The 24,756-nt window shown below is 54.8% G+C and overlaps 1 protein-coding gene across 1 annotated transcript; it reads right to left on the bottom strand.

Annotated features, from left to right (window-relative positions):
* Positions 1 to 23,497, bottom strand: C1qtnf1 (C1q and TNF related 1). The gene is made up of 4 exons (XM_005069847.4): positions 22,542 to 23,497; positions 7,589 to 7,750; positions 4,863 to 5,002; positions 1 to 3,639 (listed from the first exon to the last, which is right to left on the bottom strand). Exons 1-4 carry the CDS (start codon positions 22,616 to 22,618, stop codon positions 3,089 to 3,091), a joined length of 930 nt encoding a protein of 309 aa, XP_005069904.2. The 5' UTR covers positions 22,619 to 23,497; the 3' UTR covers positions 1 to 3,088.
* Positions 23,498 to 24,756: the final 1,259 nt, after the last annotated feature.

Raw genomic sequence — 24,756 nt, 5'->3', positions numbered from 1 at the left:
TCATAAGGAAACTCTTTATTATATATAATTAATATGTGTTAACATTTTAAAAGGTCAGGCGTGTTGGGCACGCCTGTAATCCTGGCATTCAGGAAGTGGAGTCAGGATTATCAGGAATTCAAGGACAGGCTTATTCATATGCAGTGAGCTCAAGTTCAGCCTGGCATACGCGAGACCCTTCTCAAAAAAGGAAAGAAGGGAGGTGGGGGGAGCATCAGGTGGGCACCAGATCAAATCCTGCCCTCTTCTGGGGCCCCCTCTGGATCAAGGGCACCCAGGACAGCAGAGCAGGCAGCCAGGGGCTCTTGAACGGGCTAACGCATTCCTTCCAGGCCCTACTCCCAGGCACCCCTAGGTCCTCTCTCTGCCCAGCAGCCTCCACGCTGTGGAGAAGGGAGTTTGCTTTTTGATCGGGGCCCCTGTCCACCTGCTCCTTTTGGCCCCATTCCAAGGCTGAGCGTGGCCACGTGGGCTCCCAGCACCAGCAAACGCAGAGGGCCAGCTGTTTGCCAAGCTGCCGGTTCCAGCTTCCAAGCCAGCTGCCGGTAGGTGGAAAGGGGGTGGGGGGGGCTGGCTGCCGAACTTGTTGGCCAGCGGCGAAAAGAAGTGCCTACCCTTCACTGCAGGCGCGGGAGCACAGAAGGGGCTGTTAACAGTGTCCAAAGGCAGGGGTTGTTGCAACAAGTTTCACCGTGATCCCCAAAAGAGACACACACACCCGGGCCTCCAGTGCCCTGTGTGTCCATTCACGAATCCCTTCAGCGGGTATGTTTGAGTTTAATCTGGATAGTGAGCCCAGAATTTAGGGGGAGACCCTGAACGCAGCCCCGAGGGTTCTCGAGAGGAAGACCAAGTTGTGAGAAGCAGGTGACTAGAGTCAAGACAGGAAGACTGATATGGCCCCTCCCTCCAGGCAGGAAGTGCCCTCCCCAGCCCTTGCTAGGAGCAATGCCTTGCTCACACCTGGATTTTGAACTCTGACCTCCAAGAGCTATGAAAAGAGCTATTAGTCTGTTTGAAGACACCTGGTTTCTGGGCCTGTGTGACACAGCCCCAGGACGGCCATGCAGATGTCCAGACTACAGTCCAGGCCGGGGGGGGGGGGGGGGGCTCCCTGCTCTGCTAGTCCCAGGGCCCCACACCCCAGCACAGAAGAACAAGCAATGCGCCACCGCTACACACGAGTCTCCAGACCTGTCCACACACCGGACAGCTCTAGCATTCGGCTCTGCTGAACCACACTCGGGAAATCTGTGTCTCCTTGGTTGGGACATGGCAATTCGAGCCCTGAGTACAAAGCTGAGGACACAATCAGATAGGAAAGGGGGAAAGAGGAAGACTAGTCAAAGAGCAGACACAGAGGTCAGCTGGCTGTAGACCGCCACGGCAAGCTTAATGTTTCCTGGCCAGAGCGGGCAGGGCGCTGGCGGCAGGCATGAGGCTTCTGCTGCCAGCGCACCCCTGGAAACTGGCTTGGGGAGTCTGATCAGCAGAGATCCCTTCAGAGGCGGTCCGTGCGAACACTGAGCCCCAACAGTCAGACACGGGGAGAAGGGAGGGGTCCTAACCAAGGGCCAGCAGGCAGCAGCAGGCAAGGCCTGGTAGGCACAAAAAAAAAAAAAAAAGACAGCCAGTACCCAGGTCCTGGGCGTCAATGCCGGTGAGATAGAGAGAGGTCTCTGAGATCTGAGAATCAGGCCTGAAGTCATCCCTGAGTCTGAGCCTGGTGCTGGGACTTCGTATTTCTTCTTCTACCACTTTAGGATTGACCCCGACATACGTAGGATATACTCTCTAGCTTATCAGCTCTCCCCAGCTCTAGGACCCAAAGGAAATCCCTTTCACCCACCATAGGCTGGCTCGGGCTGTGTCAGACTAGGTGGTCCTGTCAGATCCGTGAGTTCCTGCGGGTTAACACACCAAGCACCCAGACAGGACGCTGAACCAGGGAAAAGATGGGACACAGGCTGGTGAGGGGCACCCTGGTGGGACCCAAGTCGAAAGGTCTACTACCTTCCACGGCCGGTCCACCTGGAAGGAGGAACAGGGAATGGATCCCATAACAAGGCAGGGGTAGAACCCACCCTGGGTTCCAGAGCATCCCTGGGAAAGTGGAGGAAAGCTGGGAGGCTCTGGGATATACTAGGAGCTTTATTTCTTACAGAGAAACCTGCAGGTTCAGGAGTCCCTGAGGTCCCAAGCCACTGCCAGGAGCCTGTGAGCTGGTGCAAGCCGGATGTCACCCCCAGCTCAGAGTCAACCACAGAGGGCCCTGCTGACCCTCTTGGGAGCCGGCATCTGTGGCCCTCCCCGAGCCCTTTCATTATTGTGGCTCAGAAAGACTGACAGGCACCCAGGGCAAGGCTGTATGTAGCAAGTCGACAGAGCTCGGAGGTCAGTCCTGCTGTCCCCGAGAAAGCTCATGCGTGGCCAGACAGAGTTACGTCAGATGTGGTTTTTCAAAGCCACAAACCACGGCTCCCCCATCTCCATCCACACTTCCCTTTAGGTCCTATTCCTGCACAGGGTCTCTGGCCCACTTTCCCCAGAACAAACAGCTCGCTGCCCCCCCCCCAGAGCCTGCTGGCTGAAAGGCCAAAACTAACACCGCTTTCAGCGTCTTCTCTGCTTTACTTTGTTACTTTGAAACCGGTGGTATTTGTTTAATTATGTCCAGGAATAGAAACACACTAGAGGCTGTGCTCTGGAACCCCCTGTGGCTGCTCACCACAGGGTCGTCTAAGGCTGCGTACACAGAAGGAGCTGGAGGTCCCCCAACATCCTCACAGGCACCCCGCCCAATGATTTCATCTGCCGCAGCAGCCAGACCTGGGACCACATGGCCCTTTGGGCTTCCCAGCGGCCGGCCACGGGCATCTTGTCAAAACAAAACAAAACAAAACAAAACAAAAAACTAAGGAAGCCAAGGCCAAAGAAGCCAAGACTGAGGGGAGGGGTGGTGGGGGTCAGCCTGGGGCAGGACTCCAGTGTCTGTGGAATGCAGGGACGGGCAGGGGTGACAGGCAAGGAGGTCACCAGGCCGTCATGACAGTACCACGGTGGAGAGGGGGTCTGGGGGGGCTGGCAGTCAGGGCTCGGAGGCCGGCTTGACCAGGTAGCCGCTGAAGGTGATGTAGGTGTCGAACTCGTCGCTGAAAACGGCGTTCTCCCGCTCGCCCTTGAAGAGGCGCACCCACACCTCGTCCTGCTCGCGCAGCTCAAGCATCAGGCTCTGACTCTGCATGATGCTGCGGTCGCTCACCTGCGCGTACAGGATCACCACCTCCTCCTGGTTCTTCATGATGTGCAGGTACGTCTCCTTCTGGTTCCACGTGTGCACGTTGAGGCTGAAGAAGTACACGCCTGGCACGTAGCAGTAGAACTTGCCGGTGAACATATTGAAGTGGTCATAGAGGTTCACGAACTGCGTGTCAAAGATCACGGGCTGGAAGTAGTCGTTGCTGTGCAGGGGCTTCTTTCGGCCCACGGAGAAGGCTGCGTAGTAGTTCTTGCAGCGGTCTCCAGGAGCCCCCATGGACCCCTTCTGCCCTTTGGGGCCAATGTGGCCCCTGGCACCTGTGGAACCCGTTTTACCGTATTTCCCCTGGAGGCCTCGGTCCCCTTGGTCGCCTTTCTCACCTAAGAGAGAATAAGAAGAGATGAGGCCCCCAAAGGAGGTCAGTCTGCAGCCTCTGGGCAGCCATCCGCCTCCACACGCCAGCCCCGACCTGGGCATCCTCTTTGATGATGTCCCTTTGCAGGAGGCTCCTGGATAAGGGGACATTTTGGCTCTCATACATCATTAGAGCTAATGTTTTCACTGGCAAGGGTTGGTTTATTTTTTCATCCAAAAGGCAGGCCTTTCGCTTTCTTTCTGGAAAGTCCTGGCAAAAACAAAGGGGCATACGGGTTTGTCCACCAGCAACAGGCTCCGTGGCCGGGCCGGGCTCACTCTGAGGAAATGGACTGCAGGTGTGGGAACTCAAAGGAGGGGATCCAGGCTGCAAGCGTTCCCTGGGGCTGTGTGAAATCATCTGGGGGGGGGGGGGGAGACAGCACTGCAGAGAACTGGCTTGACATCACATCAGGACAAAGAGCTTCAGGGTCTGCGAGTCCCGTGCAAACAGGGACGGGGCAGAATCCCTGAGGCCCCCTCTTCATATATGTGCATGTGTGGCGTTCGTGTACATGTGTGGCATGTGTATGTAACACACCTTGCAGGCACTCAGAGAGCCCAGGAGACGATGTTGGGTGTCTCCTTGTCTCTTTCCACCTTTTCTTTTTAAAAAATTTATTTATTTTTATTTTATGTGCGTTGGCGTTTTTCCATGGATGTCAGGTCCCCCTGGGACTGGAGTCACGGGCGGTTGTGAGCCGCCACGGCGGTTGTGAGCCGCCACGTGGGTGCTGGGAATTGAACCCAGGTCCTCTGGAAGAGCAGCCAGTGCTCTTGCCAGTCCCACTCTGCCTTACCGTTTGGGGTAAGGTTCCTCATTGGATCAATTGCTTCCAGAAAGCCTGGATTCTAGGATCTGCCTGTCTCTGCCCCTCTCCATGCTGACACATGTGTCTGTGTACGCCTGGTTTTTATGTGGGCACTGGGGATTTGAACTCGGGTCCTCTTGCTTTCTCAGCAAGAGCTCTTACCCACTGAGCCATCTCCCTAGCATCCTCTGAGGTTCCCCTTCTGCTCTTGGAAAAGGGTCACAACTCAAAACTCAAAATTTCCTCCTCTCCTCCAGAGGACAGCCCACCTTCGCTATGTCCTAGACCCTCGGTCCTAGACCCCCGGTCCTGCCCAGCCCCGCTCAGCAGCAGCACCTCCCTCTTCTTCGATAAAGCCTCCTCTGCAGCCTCCTCACCTTTCAGGATGGTGATGTTGATTTGGGGTGGTGGAATCGCCTGGTATACAGGCGTGCCGGGGTCACAGCACCGGTAGCACCTGGAAGTGGGGAGGTCCTCGCCCTGGCTGGGGCTATACTTCGCCTGTGTTTCTTCATCCCTGAGGGAATAAAACACAGCAAAATTATAAACTCTTTTGGGAGCTCTCTTCTGCTGCTGTAGACCAGGGCTTGGCTCCCCTTGCCCTGGGTAAGCAATGCTGTGGTTAGCATAGGCACGGGGGAGAATTCTGAGATCTTGACTCAAGCTGCAGTGCTCTCTCTCTCTCTCTCTCTCTCTCTCTCTCTCTCTCTCTCTCTCTCTCTCTCTCTCTGTGTGTGTGTGTGTGTGTGTGTGTGTGTGTCTCTGTGTTCTCTCTGTGTCTCTCTCTCTCTCTTTCACACACACATACCGTTATAGTAGTAATATATCCAAAGCAAAGATAACGCAGATGACAATAGCCTCAGGGCTTAAGTGGAGGAATCTTGCCCGCAGGACCAGGTCTTTCCGTGGTAAAGAACTAGGGATATGAATCCGAAGCACAACCTTCCAGCAACTCTTTTGTAAATAATTTTCACTTCGTTCACCTCATCTTCTGGTGCCTCTGGGCTACAGCAGCCGGCGGGCAGTGGTAGCTGTACACCGCCACCTCATGGTCACATGCAGCATTACCCTTTGCTCTCCTCGACACAGAGGGATCTGAATAAGCCAGCCAGCCCCCTCTCTAAGCCCGATCCACGCTTCGCCCCCAGGCAATCTGGGATGTGGATCCACACACACCCTGCGTTCAACCCCATGAAAACCTGGTCATCACGTGTCCAGAATCGGAGGCCTCAGCGACCTTCGGCCTGTGACACCTGCTGTTCACAGATGCTTTTTCCAGCCCATTACAGTGGCCCACAATGCAGCCCCCTGCCTCCCTGGCCTCCCCTCCATATCGGGCAAGTCCTGGGGAGTCGACCCCTTCTCAAAGCATCCCCAGGACCGACCTGGGCCCTTATCGTCTCTAATGAGCCACGTGGACAGCAGTTTCCCTGGAGTTTGTCTTCCCTGCAGCGCTGCAGTCTCTTCTGACACTTCTAGTCCCTTCTAGAACACCCTGGGGCACAAACCTCTCCTGCAGGACTCCCTACTCCCTACAGAACGAAGCCTGGATGAGATCCGTCCACACACCGCACTCAGCTGCCTCAGGGTTCCCACCTAACATCCCCCACTCCCAGGCTCTAGCCCCCACCACCCCAAAGCACTCTCGCACCCTGCGCTACCCACTCGCCTACCCTGCCTACAGCACTCTGCCGTTTCCTCCCACACACGGGAGAGCCCCGGTACTGCACTGCAGCGGATGCTGCCCTACTACGGAGCCTGTGTTGTGTTGTGTTGTGTTTGTCTGTCTCCCTATGGCCTCGGGGTTTCTAGAAGCCAAAGTCTGTCCTCCGGGTACCGCTCCAGGACCCAGGAGAAGGCCTGACTGACAGCGGCTGCTTAATCAATGCTTGCTGAATGGGAACAAAGGAGAGAAAGGGGAGAGACAACCCTGCCTGGAACCTTGAATATTAAGTTGACCCAGTGTTCAGGACAGTAAAGAAACCCAGCGCCAGCATGGAGCCGTGTGCAGTCCTTTCGGACGTCATGTTCGACGTACCCACAAAATGTCTCCCACAGCCTTGGGTCTGTATATCACTGAGGGTCACAGGCATGAAGGAAGGCAAGTGACACCCCAATGTCCTTTATAACCTTTCGGGGGAGGCTAGCACCTGACCTGCCCGGTCCACCCTCACCAGCACATTCTTAGCTGGAAGGCAGACAGACAGGGAGAGAGGCCGTGGCTAGGTAATAAAGGGGGTGAATTTCCGTGCCTGGCTTCTTCCTCAGCCTCCTGACTTGAGACAGAAGCCTGCCAGCTTCAGACAAAAGCCTGGGGGGCTTTGGTCTCCACCAGCGGGACCCCTGCTGACAGACTGGCTCAACAGATTGACGGGCAGCTCAGGACATGTTACGCCATCAACCGTCCTGTCTTCCTTCAAACTGACCACCCCTAAGTTAGGGGAGGAGAACTCTCTAGAGACTTTAAAAAGAAAGCGCAGCCCTGGAGAAGAGACCGGATGTTTTGGCTTTCTGAGGTCCCCTCTGCAACACGGAAGGTCTCTTTCCCTGTGAGCCCGCCGTCTGTGTGTGTTTCCTCACCACCCCCCACCAAGAAACGCCGCTACTGTTTGCAGGGTTTGAGAGCTCCCTGCTGCCATCTGTTATACTTGAGTTTTTCATGCTTTGTTGTTGTTTTGTTTTTGTCTTTAGCTGGCAGAGAAGATGACCCTGACCAAGACCCCTAGACTGCATTGTCATCTTATAAATGAGTAAGCTGTTGAGGCCACTTGTCCCTGCGTCCTGCTTGTGTACGTATGCAGCGCCTCGGGGCGTATTTCAGGGAGACCAGGCAAAGGCAACCTGAGGGGCAGGGCAGTGCCCTTTCATGACAGAGATGTAAAGTTCGACTGCCCTGGGGTTAGGACGAGGCTGGACCACCGTCCTCAGATTCAGACTTGACGCCCGTCACGAGAGGGAGAAGCTGCCTGTCTGACCGCCAGGACCAACCTCCCTGAGGCCCTTGCCGCAGCTTCTGCTTTGCTCCTTTGCAGCTCCAGGCAGCCACTCCCAGAGTGCCCCAAACCTCGCACGCTTGCCCTGGTCAGCCCAAGGGCCCCCTCACCTCTTCACGCGGTCCGGAGGAGACGGCAGCACCTCCTTCTCCTCCCACTCCAGCTGTTCCTGCTGACCACGTGGCACGAGACTCAGGACTGGGCCCCAGGCGATGGCCAGCAGCAGGCAGCATCTGAGCACCAATCCCTGTGCAGAGGAGCCCATCTTCCCGCTAAAATACAAGAAGAAGGCATGGGTTAGGAAGACACTCTACAGAGAAACAGCCAACAGAGAGAACTGTTGGTCCAGCCCCACATATCACACACATGCACGCACATGTGTGCATGCACACACCCACACATGCACACACACATGTGCACATACACATGCACGCATGTGCACGTATACACACTCATGCACACTCGCACATGTGCACGTGCACATGCGTACACACATGTACACATGCACACACGCGCTCGTACACACACTGCTCCATGGAAGCTGCTAACTCACTGAGCACAGTGTCACCTGAACCAGCCTCTCAGGAAGGGGGCCCCATCACCTGCCAGTCCCTGGCAATAAGCAGAACAATCCCAAGTGAGTCCTGGGCAACTGTTAGTCCCTCCCAAGACAGGCTAAGTGGGCAGAAACTGGCTGCAGCTGTCCTCTGCCACCAGGGGGCGCTGAGCAGGTGTCCATTTGCAAATAACATAGCAAAAGTCATGCATCCATCTCTCTCCCATCTTTCTGCCCCCAGCTGCCAAGCAGAAGCTCGGGGAGGACCCTCCTCTTCCAATATGGAGACTGTCCTTCAATCCATTCCCCAGTGCCAGATGCTTCCCCACCACTAGACAAAGAAAGCGAGGGTGTGTGTGTGTGTGTGTGTGTGTGTGTGTGTGTGTGTGTGTGTGTGTGTGTGATGAGTTCAAGCGCATGTTTAAATTCTCTACCCCATCTGCCTGTCAGCTCTCTAAGAGCCTGGCCTGGGGCAAGCAGGTCCGGGCACTCTTCCCTCTGGCTGCACACCCCAGCCTGTGGTCCAGCCCTTGGTTTCTCAGACCCAGGGCTCCTCTAAACATCAGCTGTGGCTCAGCTGCACCAGCAGAACGAGGCTTCAAGCCTCTGAGTTTTCAGCCTACCCTGGTGCTGCCAAGGGTCTGCCGACAGTTAGCGCTTTGCATGCTGCACCCTCAAGCCCTGGCACCTGCCGGCAGGCCTGCCTGCCTGCTCCTTAGCCCGGGGCACTGTTGTCCTGCTTGACTGATAAGCAGCAAAGGGACCCAGCAGTGGCACCAGACACCCGGCTGCCATGCACCCTTCCATTTACACTCCGGGCCCGTGAGGGACGGGCAGGTCTGAGAACATGTCCTCATTAATCACTTCTATCCCACCCAGGCCTCGGTGAGTCCCGTGGCTAATCTTTCCAGGAGACAGCATCCGTTCTTAGCGTGCCGTTCACAAGTGAAGAGAGGAGGCTGGGATGATCTCTCAGCCTCCAGGCACAAGGTCCTGGGTTCTGCCCCTAGAATATGTGTGTGCATGCATGTATGTGTGCAAAATAAAGATAAATGGAAGCTGAGTGTGGTGGCCCGTACTTACAGCTCAGTGCCATGATGGAAGGCAGAGAACTGGGCCTCGCCTACTTGTTGAGTTCCAAGCTAACAAGACTCCCTGGGCCAAACAACAAGGCAGCCTAGCAGAGGTAGGTACACCTTTAAGCCCAGCACTCGGGAGGCAGAAGCAGGCGGATCTGTGAGTTCAAGGCCAGCCTGGTCTACAGAGTGAGTTCCAGGACAGGCAGGGATACACAGAGAAACCCTGTCTTGAAAAAAAAAAGGTAGATAGCACCTGAGGAACAACAGCTGAGTTTGTCCCTTAGCCTGTACACATGCTCACACACACACACACAAACACACACACACACACACACGCTCTCACACACACATACAAACACATATGTGCTCTCTCACACAATGCTCACACATACACACACATGCACATACACACGCTCTCACACACACATACACACACGTGCTCTCTCACACACATACACACATGCTCACACATACACACGCTCTCACACACACATGCTCACACACACGCTCTCACACACACATACAAACACACATGCTCACACATACACACACATGCACATACACACTCTCTCACACACGTGCTGTCTCACACACATACACACATGCTCTCACATATACACACATGCTCACACACACATTCACACACACATTCACACACACATACACACATGTATTCTCTCACACACATACAGACAATGCTCACACATACACACACATGCTCACACACATATATACACACATATGCTCACACATAGACACACACAGGCTCACACATACATGCTCACACACACTCACACACACGCATACACACATGTGCTCACACATACAAACACACAGGCTCACACACACACACAGACTCTCACACACACATACACATACACACACACAGAGAACTGTTCCTCTCCACACCTGAACATGCACAGCACATGTGTGCCCAAGCAGGGCACACACAAAGGAGGGACCTGCTGGCCTACTCCTAGGAGCCTGGCTCCCCTGGAATGCAGATAAGCTAACCTCAGGTGACACCAGTCCCGCTGGCCCTGTCAAGACTCACTTCATGCTAAGCTCTGCCAGCTGTTCACGCCTCCCCAGCCCTGACCTGGGAAAACCCTCTTCCTCCACAGTGTGAGTCTCCAGCCGTGGAGACCTTTGCTTGGCCTTGAGACCCCATCAGACATGGGTGTCCCTGACCCAGACATGTGACCTTCAGCATCCTGGACTTCACTAGTACTCAACAAATATTTATCAAGCTGAGTTCTCTTGATGTGTTTATTTCTCTATTTCTGTATTTCCTGTTTTCCCCCTGGTGCCTTCATAATTATTCTCCCTGCTCCTGGAAGTGCTAAGCTTGCATCAGACAAAGGGAAATTTTCCTTTCTTTAAACTTGGGTCTGTTTGGGTTTGTTTTTTAATTTTTTTTTAACCTCACTGTGTAGCTCAGGTTGACTTCAAACTCTCAACTCCCCTGCCTCAGGTTCCTAAGGGCTGTCAGTGTAGGTATGCACCACCACACTAGGTCTAAGCTTGATTTTCTATGAATCTGAATATATATGCACACATGTATTATGCATATATCACACATATGTACATATATGCATACACAATATATACATATGTACCTATATACATATACACATATGTACATATATCACACAGACACGTGTACATATATACATATGCACACACATATATACATATGCACACACACACATATATACCTGTATACATACATAGTCACACATATGCATATATATGTAATAAAATCCATGTATGTTTGGGGCCATAGGAATAAAAGCAGACATATTTAAGGGTGCTTTGTGGGATCTCAACCTCTACCCCAAAATGCTGTTAGCAGCCTCCTCAGTTTGTAACAACTAACAACCCCGGATGCTGTCCTCTGTCTGTCCCCTCAGGGGCAAAATTCCTCCCATCCGGGAACCAGTTCTGCGGCCCCATGCACCACTGGCTTGGGGTTGTGACGTGAGTGAGTCATCAGGTAGCAGCCCCCAAGATGGTCAGAGGCTCCTGCTAATGGCAGTGAGGTGGGCAGCGTGGTCCCCCAGCATGTGCACGCTCACGCGCGTGCGCACACACACACACCCTCCTTTGCAAGTTCAAATCAACACCAAGGCTGAAATAGTCTCCTCCTTGACGCCACCTTAACAACCATTTAGCCAAATCCCACAGCAAAGTTGGCCTTGTCACATTAGTGTCACCTCAGTCACTTTTGGGGGGGATATTGCCCAACACCCAACCCAAGTTGGCTACAGACCCCCTGTCTCCATTCCTCCCATGGCTTCCCTGCGGGGGAGGCCATCTGGGGAAGTGCTCTGCACGGACAGATAGGTCCACAGAAGGCTGCACATCCTGGCCATGGGGGTGACACCCCCCCACAATCAGCACTCACACAGCCTGTCTCTAGGTCCTGCTGCAGTAAGAGTCTCCAAAGGCAACCCCAGCATGACCCTAGGGTCTTCAGCAGCCCCTCCTGTCCCTGTCCCATGGCAAGGAGAGCTGAGTTCCATGGGAAACTCTGCTATCTTATTTCTCGCTCCAAATCCCACAGAACCTGCAGAGCAGGGCCAGGCATCCTTGCTCCGCCCACCCCACCAGCCTCCACCCAGTCAGGAGAATCCCCCATTTGCAGGAGAAGGAAAGCAACTTACAGGAGGGCGGGGGCATGTGAGGGCACTTCCTTGCGGGGGGGGACTATTTTTCCCTTCCCAGACCACATGTGGTGGGTAGGGTGGGTTACGGAAAACAGTGTTCATCCACAGGCTCAATTTCCCTATGTCCTATTGTTTCTGGCCCCTCCGTGCCTGTGTGTGGACGGTGGCCTCCTGGAGAGTGAGGCTGCCTGCCTGCATGGGCTGGGCCTTGGTATCCCCACTCAGCCCACCCCAGCTCAGTGCCATTGACAAGAGCATTTTGTAAACACTGTTTTCCTCCTTGATCCTCATCGGGTAAGCAGCTGTTCAGAGAGGCCAGAAGCCTGTAATCTCCCTGAATGGCCAGGAGCCTTGGAAGGAGTCGGAGCCGCCCTCTAGGCTGGCAATTTACCACAGGCATGGCTTACGGCATGTCATTGTGCAAGAGCTGGGGGCGGGGAAGGTGATTCAGCCATAAATTACATGCACTCCCGATCCCAACTGTACAGCCCTCCGGGGGGAGAAACAGACGAAGGTTCTAAACTGAATGAAGAGTGATGAGCCTGGAACATTCTAGGCCTTTGCTCTCCCCGGACGGTGGCCATGGTGGTATTGGAATCAATTAAAATACAATGCAAATCAAGCCCTAAGCATGGAGTACATGCTTGTCACCCAGGATGCACTAGGAAGAGCCAGAAAGAGCTCAGGCCAGTCTCCGCCTCCCCATCACTGGGATTTGCCTGCAGGCCACCACGCCGGCAACACAGATTCTGAGGGTCAGACGTTTATCGTTGTGTTTTTCATGCAAGCCGTTTGCCAACTGGGCTATTGCACCTGCCTGAAAATCTCATCTGACGCTAAGTCTGGGCTACCTGATAAGACTGTCTCAAAAGGGCTGGGGGTTTAGGTCAGCCGTAGAGTACTTGGCTAACGCGGGCAAGGTACTGGATTCTATTCGAAAAACGATAATAAAACTCAATTCAAAGTTCTGCTCCCCAGACAGGTCAGCCGCGTCCCAAGCTCCGGACAATTGTGTGCGTGCGGTATTGCTGCCATATTGGAAAGGGTGGTATGGAACATGTCGGCATGGCTGCCAGTTCCAAGGGGGGGCTTTGTTCTGGATTAAAGCGAGGCCAGCGTGGGAGGAAGCCGGAGCTATGGACTGAAATCTGGGAATCATTTAGACTCCTTCCTCTCCAGTATCCGGCACATCTAATCCACCACCAGCCCTTCCTTCATAGCCTCGAAGGTCGTGTGTCCTTCCTGCTCTACCAGATGCTTTCCAGGGGTCCTGGCTGCCTCCCGGACAAGCCTCTAACGTTTTACACTCATTTCCTAGGGAACCTGGCCAAGATAGGCCTGGATCTCCCGCTTCCCTAAGGGCTTCAAGCTCTAGGACATGTTGAGTGCGTCGCCTCAGAAGCCTTCTTGCTGAGCCGTCCCCTCCACCATCCCCCCTCTTCTCCTGCATCAGCCTTTCGGGCACGGGGAAGACAGAGACTGCTCAGCCTCTGCCTTGACCCTGGGTAGAGCTGATTTCAACCACTGAAGAGGACAAGATTCGGCTGAGGAAGAGGAAACACCACACGGAGGTGACAGCAGCTCCTGGGTCTTTCCTTCCTCGTGAGACCATTTATCCCTCGAGGGTGGCAGAGTGACTCCCAGTCAGTGGCGAGCCCTGTTCATGCCTTTCCCAGAATCCCCTTCAGTATGTGATTTCCCTGCCGGGACTCAGCAGCCCACGCTCTTCCCCTTCCCCCAACTGCTTCCCCCGACTCCTGACAGGGGATGGGCTCACTTGTGTTCCAGGGCCTGGTTCCTCCAGGAATCACTGTCCTTCCCTTTTATATATTTTCCTGTTCCTCTCACGGAGAAGGAGGACTTACTTTTTTTTTAAGGTTTGGGGGTTTCCTCCAAAACCCAAGCCCAGGGAGGGAGAAGGTGGATTTCTCCAGGACAGCCAACTTTTGATCACAGGACTCTTTGTCCTTGGTTGCAAGTGAGGTCTTGTCTGAGGGCAAAACAGAGAGGAAGAACCAGGAGTTCCCCCATCCCAAAGCATCTCCCTCCTCTGCATTTGTCCAAGAAGACCTCCTCCTTCAGGCCCTGCCATGTGGTTGCCGGGCCTGCGGCCCTAGGGGCACCTGACCTGCCCAGCCTGCAGGGCTCCGCGCATCCTCGAGGAAACAAAGATCTCCTTGAGGAGGGCAGCTGTCCTTAGGTCACCTCCCAGCTGGGCCCCCTCAGGCTGGAAGCTCATCCTGCTTTGAGAACCACCGTCTGAGAGAAAAGATCCCCAGGAGCTTGTGCCAGGCTCCCACTCTGCAGGTGGCCTGGCCCACTGCCCATTTCTTTGGCACCAGCAACGATGCTGCCCTGGGGGCTGACCACTCCCAAGGACCAGGGAAGAAAGAACCTGAGGATTCTATGGCCCGGCTCTAGCATGCCCAGCCCTCCCTCTGCAAGCAGCACAAACCTGCCTTTGTCTGGTTACTCCAAGCCTGGACATCCCCCAGCACTTCACAGAAACTTCCAGAGGATACTCTCCAAGAGGGAACGCTATCCTCTACCCAGTGGCTCCTAGGTCGGCAAAGCGGTTTGCTCAGCATCTGTCCATCTTTTTATTTATTTATTTACTTATTTTGGTTTTTTTGTAACAGGGTTTCTCTGTATAGTCCTAGCTGTCCTGGAACTCGCTCTGTGAACCAGGCTGGCCTCGAACTCACAGATTTCTGCCTCCTGCTTTTGCTGGGATCAAAGGCGTGTGTCAGCACCATCCGGCCAGCGTCTGTCAATCCTGCTACCACCTATTCCCGCCCAGGCTGCTCACACCACCCCCGCAGCCTGGCAATGCCAAGTTCTCTGCAATGCCCTGAGTGCTTTCATTTTTTGTTTTGTTGTTGTTGCTTTGAGGAAGGGTTTCTACCCCGTAGCCCACTTACTATGTACACTCCATCTCGTGGTGGTCCTCCTGTCTCAGCCTCACCCACACACGTGTAGCATATACACTCACACAGAAACACGCACACATGCACACATGAGAATAAAAATAAACTTTTTAAAGCACCTACCAGTCTGCACCAGGCTCTGACCTACCTTGTCTGTTGGACTTACCTTTCCTTATGAAAGAAAGAAAGAAAGAAAGAAAGAAAGAAAGAAAGAAAGAAAGAAAGAAAGAGACAGAGGGAGGGAGGGAGGGAGGGAGGGAGGGAGGGAGGGAGGGAGGGAAAGAAGGGAGGGATGGAGGGGAGGGGAGGAAGGAAGCCTTGAACTTGTTTTGTGGCCCAGGCTGGCCTTGGCTCACCGTGGCCCTGCCTCAGCCTCTCTGGTGCTGAGCCTACCTCCCCGTCTTGGTCTCCCCACATGGCAACTGCTTTCCCAGGCTGCTTCCTCAGCTCTTAGCTCCTCTGGCTCTTCCTGGCTGTCACGACTTCACCGGACACTGCCCCGACCCGTCCTCTCCCGGGAGTGGTGTTGAGGCCCCCACATCTGTGCTCTCCAACACACACCAGCCACACAGGGCTGTTTCAATTAGCCGAAACTAAACACGGCAGATGAAGTCAAGCTTCCCCACCAGACTAGTGGCCACCAGACCGGGCAGCCGGCTGGCTGGACTCCTCCTGACCATGCCTTTGACCGGTGAGGTTCTGCATCTGTGTTCCCAAATGTCTGCTTGGTGACCGTGGTCTGCCCTACCATGGGACTCCCAATTAACTCATCACCCTCCCCCTGTTCTCAAACCCTGACTTCTCCCCCATAGGGCTGGCAGCTAGGTGAGAGACTGCGCTGTCCCTGGGGCTGAATTGTGGGAGCATGCTAAGACTTTTCATGAGCCTTCCACACCTAAGCCATCACCAGGATCCCAAAGGTCTCTGTGTCCTGTACCACACCTTCCCCAGCTGGTCCAGGGTTTCCTGCCTTCCAGCTGTCTCCCACCAATCTCCCAGAGGCAGCTTTAAAATGCAAATGGGAGCGGCATCTGTGGCTTCAACGGTACACATCCTGAGCATCAACATGGACCCACCACCTCCCACACCACTCAGCTACCTGCTGGGTCTCCTCTTACTGCTACCCACCTGCCCAGCCATGCATTCAGAACCAGCCTCCCTTATCGGGCTTCCTAGACCCCCTCCAGCTGCTGCTGCCCCTCCCTTAGCATCTAGCTCAGAGCTGCTCTGTGATGAGGGTGTCCTGATTGAGTCCCCAGGAACTGTGAACTCCTACACCACCCTCGGGCATCTGGTGTCACTTTAGAACTACTTATTTTTAGTGTGTGTGTGTGTGTGTGTGAGAGAGAGAGAGAGAGAGAGAGAGAGAGAGAGAGAGAGAGAGAGAGAGAGAGAGAGAGAGAGAGAGTGTGTGTGCACTGCTCATGTAGGGTGCTCATGGAATCCGGAAGAAGTCACCAGACCCCTTGGGCTAGAATTACAGGTGGTTGTGAGCCACACACTCTGAGAGCTTGGACCCACCACAAAGATCAACAGTCACTTAACCACTGAGCCGTCTCCCCACCCCCACTCCGTGTCATTTTTACTGTGCTCAATCCCAAGTGCAAAACCACCACGTGTCTTCAAGTGTCCAGATGAGGCAAGGCCCATGACAGAGACAGAGAGCCACGTGCTCTTAAGTGTGACCTGAACCCTGCACCCGGCTGTAGTCTGGAGCTAGCCTTTCCCAAACGCCTCCCTTCTCTGCACCCAAAAGAGCTGCCCGCTTCTACGGCACCCCGACTCCGCACCTCCTTAGCCGAGGTCACCAACCCCAGAGGCCAACCAGGAAGACAGAGACATTAGATGACAGTACTCAGTTGGGTAGGAAACCAAGACCAAGGCTGCTGATTAGAGGTGAACTCAGCCACAGGGAAGGATGGGTGTTGTACTAACCAGAAAAACCCTGGTTCTGTCTAAAGGAGAAGGAAGGAGAGACAAGGCATGATGGGATGGGATGGGGGGGGGCAGTGCAAATTCAGCAGCAGCACAAACAGGTAAGTATCCATAGTGACACAGATGTTTCTAGAACCAGGAGGAATGCTGAGTGTGGTTGTCTGCAGACCCTGAAGCCCACCCATCTCCCAACAGCCACCATGGGGACTGGAAACAGCGCCGCTGACGCTTTTTTTCTTATTTGGGCTTCTCTGGGGTTTCTTCCTTTTCTCGCTGTAACAATCCCATCATTTTCTCCACAGTAAGTACACATTATTTTCCACTTAGAGAACGACAAAATTAGCCCCACCCTGGGGACCAAGAGAGCCTTTTTGTTTATTCCAGAGACGCTGATTCTGCACAGGAAAGTAAGTGGGGGGGGGGTGTGGGGGGAGGGACCGTGGTGCGTTTACCACTCACATGGAGATGTCACGCATCAGCCCGGGAGACTAGCCGCACACCCTTCTATCCCTTTAGTGAGTGTTGCTGAATGCCTCTGGCATGCCGGGCAATGGGCTGATGCTGGACACATCTGGAGCAAGAAGGTGCCAACCGTCCCTTGGGTGTCAGCAGTTCCCACACACTGGGCTTGGGTTTGGGGTGCCCACCTGATTAGCTTTCTTAGTGACAGCTGAGACACTGGCAGCCACCCTTGGGGTGACGGAACTGCCCATCACTTAACTCAGCGGAGGACCCCTGAGCACCACCAGCACGCCAGGCCCAGTATGGGCACCAGGACCCATCACTGGCTTCTTTGGTTCAATGATCAGAAATCACTGTGGCGCCAGCGGGCTGCCACCAGACACCAGACCCTAGAGTTTTAACTCCTTTGGATTTGGGCATAGACTGGCCAAGAGCAGCCTCCTCACGCATTCAAACGGGAGGCACCTCGTCCCCTGGAATCACTGTTAGGATCTTGCTTTTAACAGAGTGGAGAGAGAACAGTGTGTTAGCAATCTTGGAAGGAGAGGCATGCGGTCAGGGATACGGGGTTCCTCTGCCTGTCAGTGTCCTATGGAGGAGCCAAGCTGAGTCATCAGGCATGAATGAGGCCAGAAGGATTGTGTGGTGTTTAAGGCTAGCCTGGCGGTACACGCCGAGATCCAGGCCAGCCCTACAGATGTAGGGAGACCCTGTCAACAACGACAATAAAAATAATGAAAGCAGATGTGCACTCTGGTCCAGGGGGACCCTGTGGCAACACCAAGCAGTCAGTCGGAAGACACTGTGAAGAATCATCACTGAGGGAAGGACCGGCGCTCCCTTTCCATCCCTCGGGACGGCAGGCATCGGTTATGAGTGGACACCACGGGAGGGCCCCCTAGGTAGAAGTGGGAAGACTGAAGAACGGGACCACAGGGTAGGGGTGGCTTGGGCTCTGACCTGGTCAGTCCCACAACAGACCCCAGGGCTGTCACCTCTCCAGCCATCCATGCCTGCAAGCAGGCTCTTTCCCCAGCAGCTGTGGCTGGTCAAGTTCCACATGGGAATTACAGACCCTACAGTTCCTTCTCATAGATGGGTCTTCATGGGACTCTAAGCCCAGGGAGGGAGGGGCTGTGTATGCCACAGGGAGCCCCATGATGTCTCCAATCTTCCCCCCAATCTCCCACCAGAACTCAGTTGTCTGAACCTGTGGGGACACCAGACCTTGAGCAGAAACCCACTTCCCCTTCAGCCTGGGAGCAGGCAGCTGTGAGATAATGTTTACTGAAAACAATTCAGTGCTATAAAGCTCTTGATAGGGCTCAGATAAGGGCTTGCTCACTGAAACACCATGACTTTGACACCCCCTACGGCTAGATGCCTCTTCCTGCTCCCTGCGGTGAGATTAAACCACTAGCCAGGAGGGTGAGAAGTCAGGAAAGAATTGTATGTAGATGGATGGCAGAAGTCCTTAAAAAGGGAAGGGGGGGGTTCTTGGGGAGACTTCTCCTAAGCGGACTTGGGGTCTCCTCCTAAACTGACTGGGGGAAGCATAAAGTTTTCTTAAAGCAGCCGACCAGTCTCTGTGTCATCTATCCCGACCACCTCGCTACATTCTCGGATGCAGGCCGCACAGCAGGTGCGACATGAACCCAGCTCAGAATCCTGGCGAAAATGAAGATATTCTATTCATTTTTATTTTTACTTTTGGAGACAGGGTTTCTCTGTGTAGCCCTGGCTGTCCTGGAACTCCCTCTGTAGACCAGGCTGGCCTCGAACTCACAGAGATCCACCTGCCTCTGCCTCCTGAGTGCTGGGATTAAAAGCGTGCACCACCAACGCCTGGCTGAAGATATTCTAAAGAGACCCTTGTGCCCTCCCTTTGGCTATTTGTGCGAAAATGGACCCCAGGAAATTGGGGTCTCCCCCCCAGGTAACTCTTACTCAGAGAAAGAAAGGCTGGAAGCCTGGTCCCAACAAGAAAGGGATCTTGTCTCCTAGGAAGAGGTTTCAGGCCATCTTGCCGGGGCCAGGACAATGATGGGACAGTGATGGACAGGACCACGCCTTGGTTGTTGTGCCCTGACCAGGACGGCTTAGCTCTGCACACCTCTTGCTCTCTGTTCGAATCTAAACCTCATGTCGGGACCCCAAAGACAGACTTGGAGGTCACTGGACCTCTTTATTTGTTCTTCCAAATGGATAATCCTGTCTGCTTCTCTGCTTGTTTCTTTAGTTGGCCTATTGAGAACAGAGGCTGAAGCTAGCTGGTTAAGGCTCTCGGGGACCCAGGTTCTGACCCTAACAGCTTCAGCAACAACCCCATCTATGAAGAGCCAGCCCCAGAAATCTAAGGGAGAGAGTTGCAGACCCAGCCTAGCTTCTGGCCTATGTCTTTCTTGAGCCTGCCCATGACTGGTAGCTCCCCCGCCCCCACCCGGAGGTCTTCATTTTCCTCGGTCCTCGGGGCAGCGGGCAGCTGGTAACCAGATGCCCCAGGGCGCAGAGGAGCTGCAGCCCCTGGAGTGAGAGGCCCCCCACCACACGTGGCCACAGCAGCCGGGAGCATGTCTGGCCCAGCCCTAGGAACTTGGCTTCCTAGCACCATCCTCCCTGCCTGGCTCTTCTCCTACCCTGGCTGCCTGGGCTTCAGCTCCCTGCCTGCCTGCTGCCTCCTGCTCAGCTGTCTCATTTCAAGGAAAATTCCTACAAGAGCCAGGAAGGCGGTGGGACACGGTGGCCTAGCCAGTGCAGTGGTGTATCTGGGCAGGTGTCCAAGGAGGGGACTGGAGGTATGCAAAGGCCTCAGTGGATAATGGTGGTAGGGTACCAAAACCCCTACTTGTACCCCATGAGGGCAGGAGCGGTGGCTTACTGGCGGGTACATGAACAGTTACTGCACGCGGGGCACCAGCGTTATAATAGCACTGCGTCTTAACCCAGGCTCTGAGACACAACTCCCTTCCAGGCTCACACAGGCCTGCTCCTCCCCAAGCCAAGCAGGCAGGGATTCAGCATGTCCCTTCCTGCTTGGGGAGGAGGGAAAGAGGAGCCACTTCTGCAGGCCTCCAAGACCTCTCTGCAGAGGTCCTGTCAGGGACAAGGACCCAGGCCAGGGCCCTGAGACACAGAGCCAGAGCACAGGCGGACACGTGTGGCTCTCAGGAAGCTGCTCTCTGGGGGAGCCAGAATGTCTCTTGCACCTCGTGAACGAGTCGGGGAGGTGGCAGGGCCCTCTCCAGACGGCCACCGTGGGCCACTCGACAGCAGCGGAAGGCAGATTTTCAGGGACTAAAACTGGAGAAAATAGCAGGTCCTCTGGGAGCCCCCACCCCGTGCCTCAGTATCTCTGGGCCCTTCAAGGCCAGGGCCCTGGCTGCTCCCAACCAGTCCTTTCCCTCGGGAGAGGGTGGTGGCCGGTCAGAGGCAGCTGCCTGCGGTGGCTGTCTCCCTGCCCTTGCAGCCTCACAGGGTCACCTGACCCTCTCTCTCCTTAACAGGAGAGCCTCAGCCACTCCCAGCCCTAGGAACTGTGACCCACAGAAGGCTCTGACCCCTGGGGATAAGAGGCAAACGGGTGAGGGTGCCCCTGAGGCGTGACCCGGTAGTTTCTGCGAAATTCTTTTCATCTTTGTTTTGATGGGTGCCGGTCAATGCCAGAATATTTGGTTTATGAGTCATGCTAATTAAGGGGGGGTAGGAGGGAGGCAGGCACCAGGAAGAATGGCAGAAAGGAGTGTGTTCAGGAAAAAAAAATAATGCCAGGGAGGTTACAGTCAGGAACGGGCAGTGAACTGCCCTCTCGCTCCAGGACAGGCCTGCCAGTGGGGCCTACCCCAGGCCTCCTGGGCTAGCCTGCTCTCCATAAACTTCAGAACACTTCTCTTGACTTAACAGGGGATGGGAAGTGAAGGGGGTAATGTGTGAGTTTTCAGGAAGTAAAAAGCTCAGCCTGGGCAGAGAATCCAAGTTGAGTCTTGGGGAGTGAAGACACCATTTAGCTAGGATGCTTCCTGTGCGGGCTGCAGGGCCTTGGGCAGGGCCTTGGGGCACAGGAGCAGCGATCCCCTTGTTTCTCAACCCTCTGCCGGTTTCCCTCCCCTCTAGTGAGCCTGGCAGAGTCTCTCACACTGCACATGCGCAGGCGGCGTCCTATAAAAAGCAGAGCCTGGGCAGTCAGTCTCTCGGGCCCCGCTCACTCCCAGGGGGATCCCAGTGACATTTCTCACTTTTCTTTCTCTGATGTTTTCCTTGTCTTCTCTTTCACTGCTTTGAAACAGCAGCTCACACTATAGCTTGGGCTCATCGAGGACTCAACAGCTGTCTGGCTGGCTTAAGGCAGCCCCAGACTCAGGCAAGCCGCCTTCTTCCCGCCTCCCGGTCTCCACATGCTCAGGGAAAATCAGAGTCGAGATCTGGTTGTTGTTTCCGGTACTGGGGATGCAGCCGGGGCCCTTCCACGTGCTCGGCACTAATCCCACTACTAAGTCACATCCCCAACCCACACGGTGGTCGCCGTTCTGAGGAACAGGGCAGCTGGGGCAGAAGGGAATCGCAGAGGCAGCCTCCCCCGCCCCCAACACCTTCCACGCCCCCGGATTCTGGTGGGAAAGGAGGAGGCTCCCCAGAGAAGCCCAGCTCTCCAGGGCAGGCAGCAGCCTGGGTGGGCCCAGAGACAGACAGGGCGGGACTCGGGTTAACCAGGAAGGAGAGCATCTACACCTGCAGGGAAGCCCAGGTGCCTGAGTAGTAGGTGGACATGGCTGTGCAAAGGTCCGGGGGCATCTTAGAGACCGCAGCCCTAGCTCTGGCCACTGTTAGCATGATAGGCAGCTTTGCTTCCCAGGAAGGTCCGTGGAAAAGGGATGTTTGTTTTTTCCTGCCCATGCTGGATGCCATCCAGGAACAGCAAGGCTGTTACAAGAGGGGGCCAAAGTCCACACTTCCTGTTCAGTGTCAGGGGTGGGGGGCTCCCGCTGACCACTGACAGATGGTTTAGACCTGGATCCCGGAGGGCTCAGGTGATGACAGGGACAGCGTGGCTCTCCAAGGTGGGAACATAAATGCTCTTTCTCCTGTGACGCCCTCCAAAAAGCACCCCGGGGAGAAAAAGAGGCACCCCACAAAACAGGGAGAGAAGGTGCAGCCGGCCCCGTCAGCATCCTATTTGCCAAGGAGCCCGCCTCCTGCATGCTCTAGGGAGCCCCAGCAGCTGCCTCTGAAGAGCCAATCTGTGCAGGGGAAAGTTAGCAAGAACAGCACAATGCTGTCCCCCAAACTCTGTCTGCCCCTTTGCCAGACAGAGTCACTCTCCCCCCTCACTGCAGGGAATGTGCCTGTTGAGCCCTGCTCTGGCTCCCAGATGAAGCCACGAAGACAGAGCTCAGAGGCACCGAGTCCTTCCCAGTCTGTCGGATGGCCAAGACACCTACCTCCGTCCAGCTGAGCCAACGGACCGAATCCTCCCGCCTCTCAGGGGGGCTCTCCAGGCACTGACTCTTAAGAGCATCTCTCGGGGCTGAGTCTTCTAGGCCAGGTCAGAGGGGAAGTACAGACAACGTCAAAGCAGAGATAGAGAGAGAGCCCGAGGGAGTAAAAAAAGTCTCGGGGCAGGGGTGGGGTGGGGGAACGACGACCTAAGGGTGAGGAAGAGGGGCGGTGCAAGCCACAGCGGTCCAGCACCTTTATCTCCTCAGCCACCTCCAAGTTCTCTTTGACCAGAAGCGGAAACGTGACTTCTCTCAAAAGTAAAGGAAGAAAGCAAAGCGGGAGAAATACAAAGAGCAAACCCCAGCCAGATGTGAGCCGCCAAGGAGCCTAGAACGCTCCCAGCGCTTTTTATCCAAACAGCAGCCGTAGAGGATTAACTGTGTGAGTGCCCGGCTGGCTGGCTGGCTGGCTGGCTGGCTGGCTGGCTGGTGCTCCCTTCTTCTGGATACCCTAGGGAGCTAGCACAGGCTAGGAGGGGATGGGGACAGACACTTGTGTTTATCTAAAGGTCCTTCCAGATGTGGAGATGGCTGGGAGCCCGGGACAAGGATGTTCCACTCAGGACAGAGAACAGCAGAAAGGCTGAGCATCTGGAGGTAACTGGTGGTAGGGGAGTTGACGTAGGCATGTGGGCAACCCTGAGTCCAAACAGTGGCCCGTCTGAGACACACCTTCCAGCAGGATGTCTACTGGCAGTCCAGGGACCAATGGGTTGGTTTGGAGGCATCCGTCATCCCCTTGCAAAAGAATGCCAGGTTTTGTGTTCATGCAAGTGTGTGCTGGAAAGGGATGGCTCCGTCGTTCAGTTGGGAGTCTAGAAAACTCTTGGAGGCAAAGGTGAGCAAGCAGCCTCCGGAAGGTTCAAGTCCTCCAGTGAAGCCCTGGAGCGAAGCCCTGGAGTGCAATGCTGGGCCAGATGTTTGCTCAGCCTCTGCTAGGCAACTCCGCACTGGATATCTCCTAATCATACACACATGCCCTTATGAGTCTCCTCCCATGGGGATTCTGCCCCAGGCTTCTCCAGAAAAGTCCTTCCCATTCTCCATCCCTAAACACTGAGTCAGAGGGCTGCAATCTTATCACAACCCGTAAGAGAGAGAGGGTCTGGATGGAGAAACTGCGCTCTCTCTCTCTCTCTCTCTGTCTCTCTCTCTCTCTCTCTCTGTCTCTCTCTCTCTCTCTCTCTGTCTCTCTCTCTCTCTCTCTCTCTCTCTCCCCACTTCTCATCCCTCCCTTCCACTCTCCTCTCTACAGGCAGGAGATGTAAAATCAGGGATGCTAGTTCGGGATATCCCAGGCAAAATAAACAGGCTGCAGCTTGCTATTCTTTGCTGTGCCAGCACGAAGAAGGGTCAACAGAATCAAAGGGGGATGGGGGAGGGAGGAGAGTATGAGCCCAGTATCCCTCATCATCTCACCCCAAGGCTGGGCATAGATCAGTAGAGGGCAGATCCCAGAAGGGGCAGGGGCAGATGGAAGGACAAGAGGGTGGATTCCGATGGCAAGGATCAGCCTGCGGATTCCCACAGGCTTCTCCAGAAATTCCAAATCCAAATGCCAACCCCATGAGAAGGAGAGATGTTGCTAAACCCTCTGGTACCCACAGGGGAGGGGAGGAGGGGCACTTAAGGGCACTTGTCGAGAATAAGGAGCTGTGTTCCTGCCAGAGATGTGACCTGCCCTAGCCTAGCAGGATAGATCCTGTTGCTTAGCACGTATCCAAGGCTGAGCAAAATGGCATTCTTGGTTATCGATATAGGAAAACACACGGATAAGATTCTCATTCCTGTGAAGCTTCCCACCCAGCACAAGGACCCACCCTGTCCCCCATCACCCTGTCCCCCACATCCTCTGAAGTACAGATGCCAGGGCCAGCAGCCAGCAGAGGCAGAAGGACCATTTTAACCCCTGCCAGGCTGCTGCGGGGACAACAGAGAACCTTGGGAATCTTGTGAAGGATCAGTGTAACAGTACTGCTCACACGGCTCTATCCAGAAGTCTCTGTTCAAGGAAGTTCCAGCTCACTGAAGGATTCCTAAAGCTGGGCATGTGGCTCAGGAGCGGGAGAGATGTGGAGGCAGAGGAGTTGCCCCCAGCCTACACATTCGAGATGGCAACACTCTCTCTAATGAAATTCTGAAATACCAACTAGAAGGC

The sequence above is a fragment of the Mesocricetus auratus genome, unplaced genomic scaffold (assembly GCF_017639785.1).
Source record: "Mesocricetus auratus isolate SY011 unplaced genomic scaffold, BCM_Maur_2.0 Super-Scaffold_100007, whole genome shotgun sequence".
Taxonomy (NCBI): Eukaryota; Metazoa; Chordata; class Mammalia; order Rodentia; family Cricetidae; genus Mesocricetus; species Mesocricetus auratus.
The sequence above is the reverse complement of the archived record's forward strand: the minus strand, read 5'-3'. Positions and strand labels throughout refer to the sequence as shown.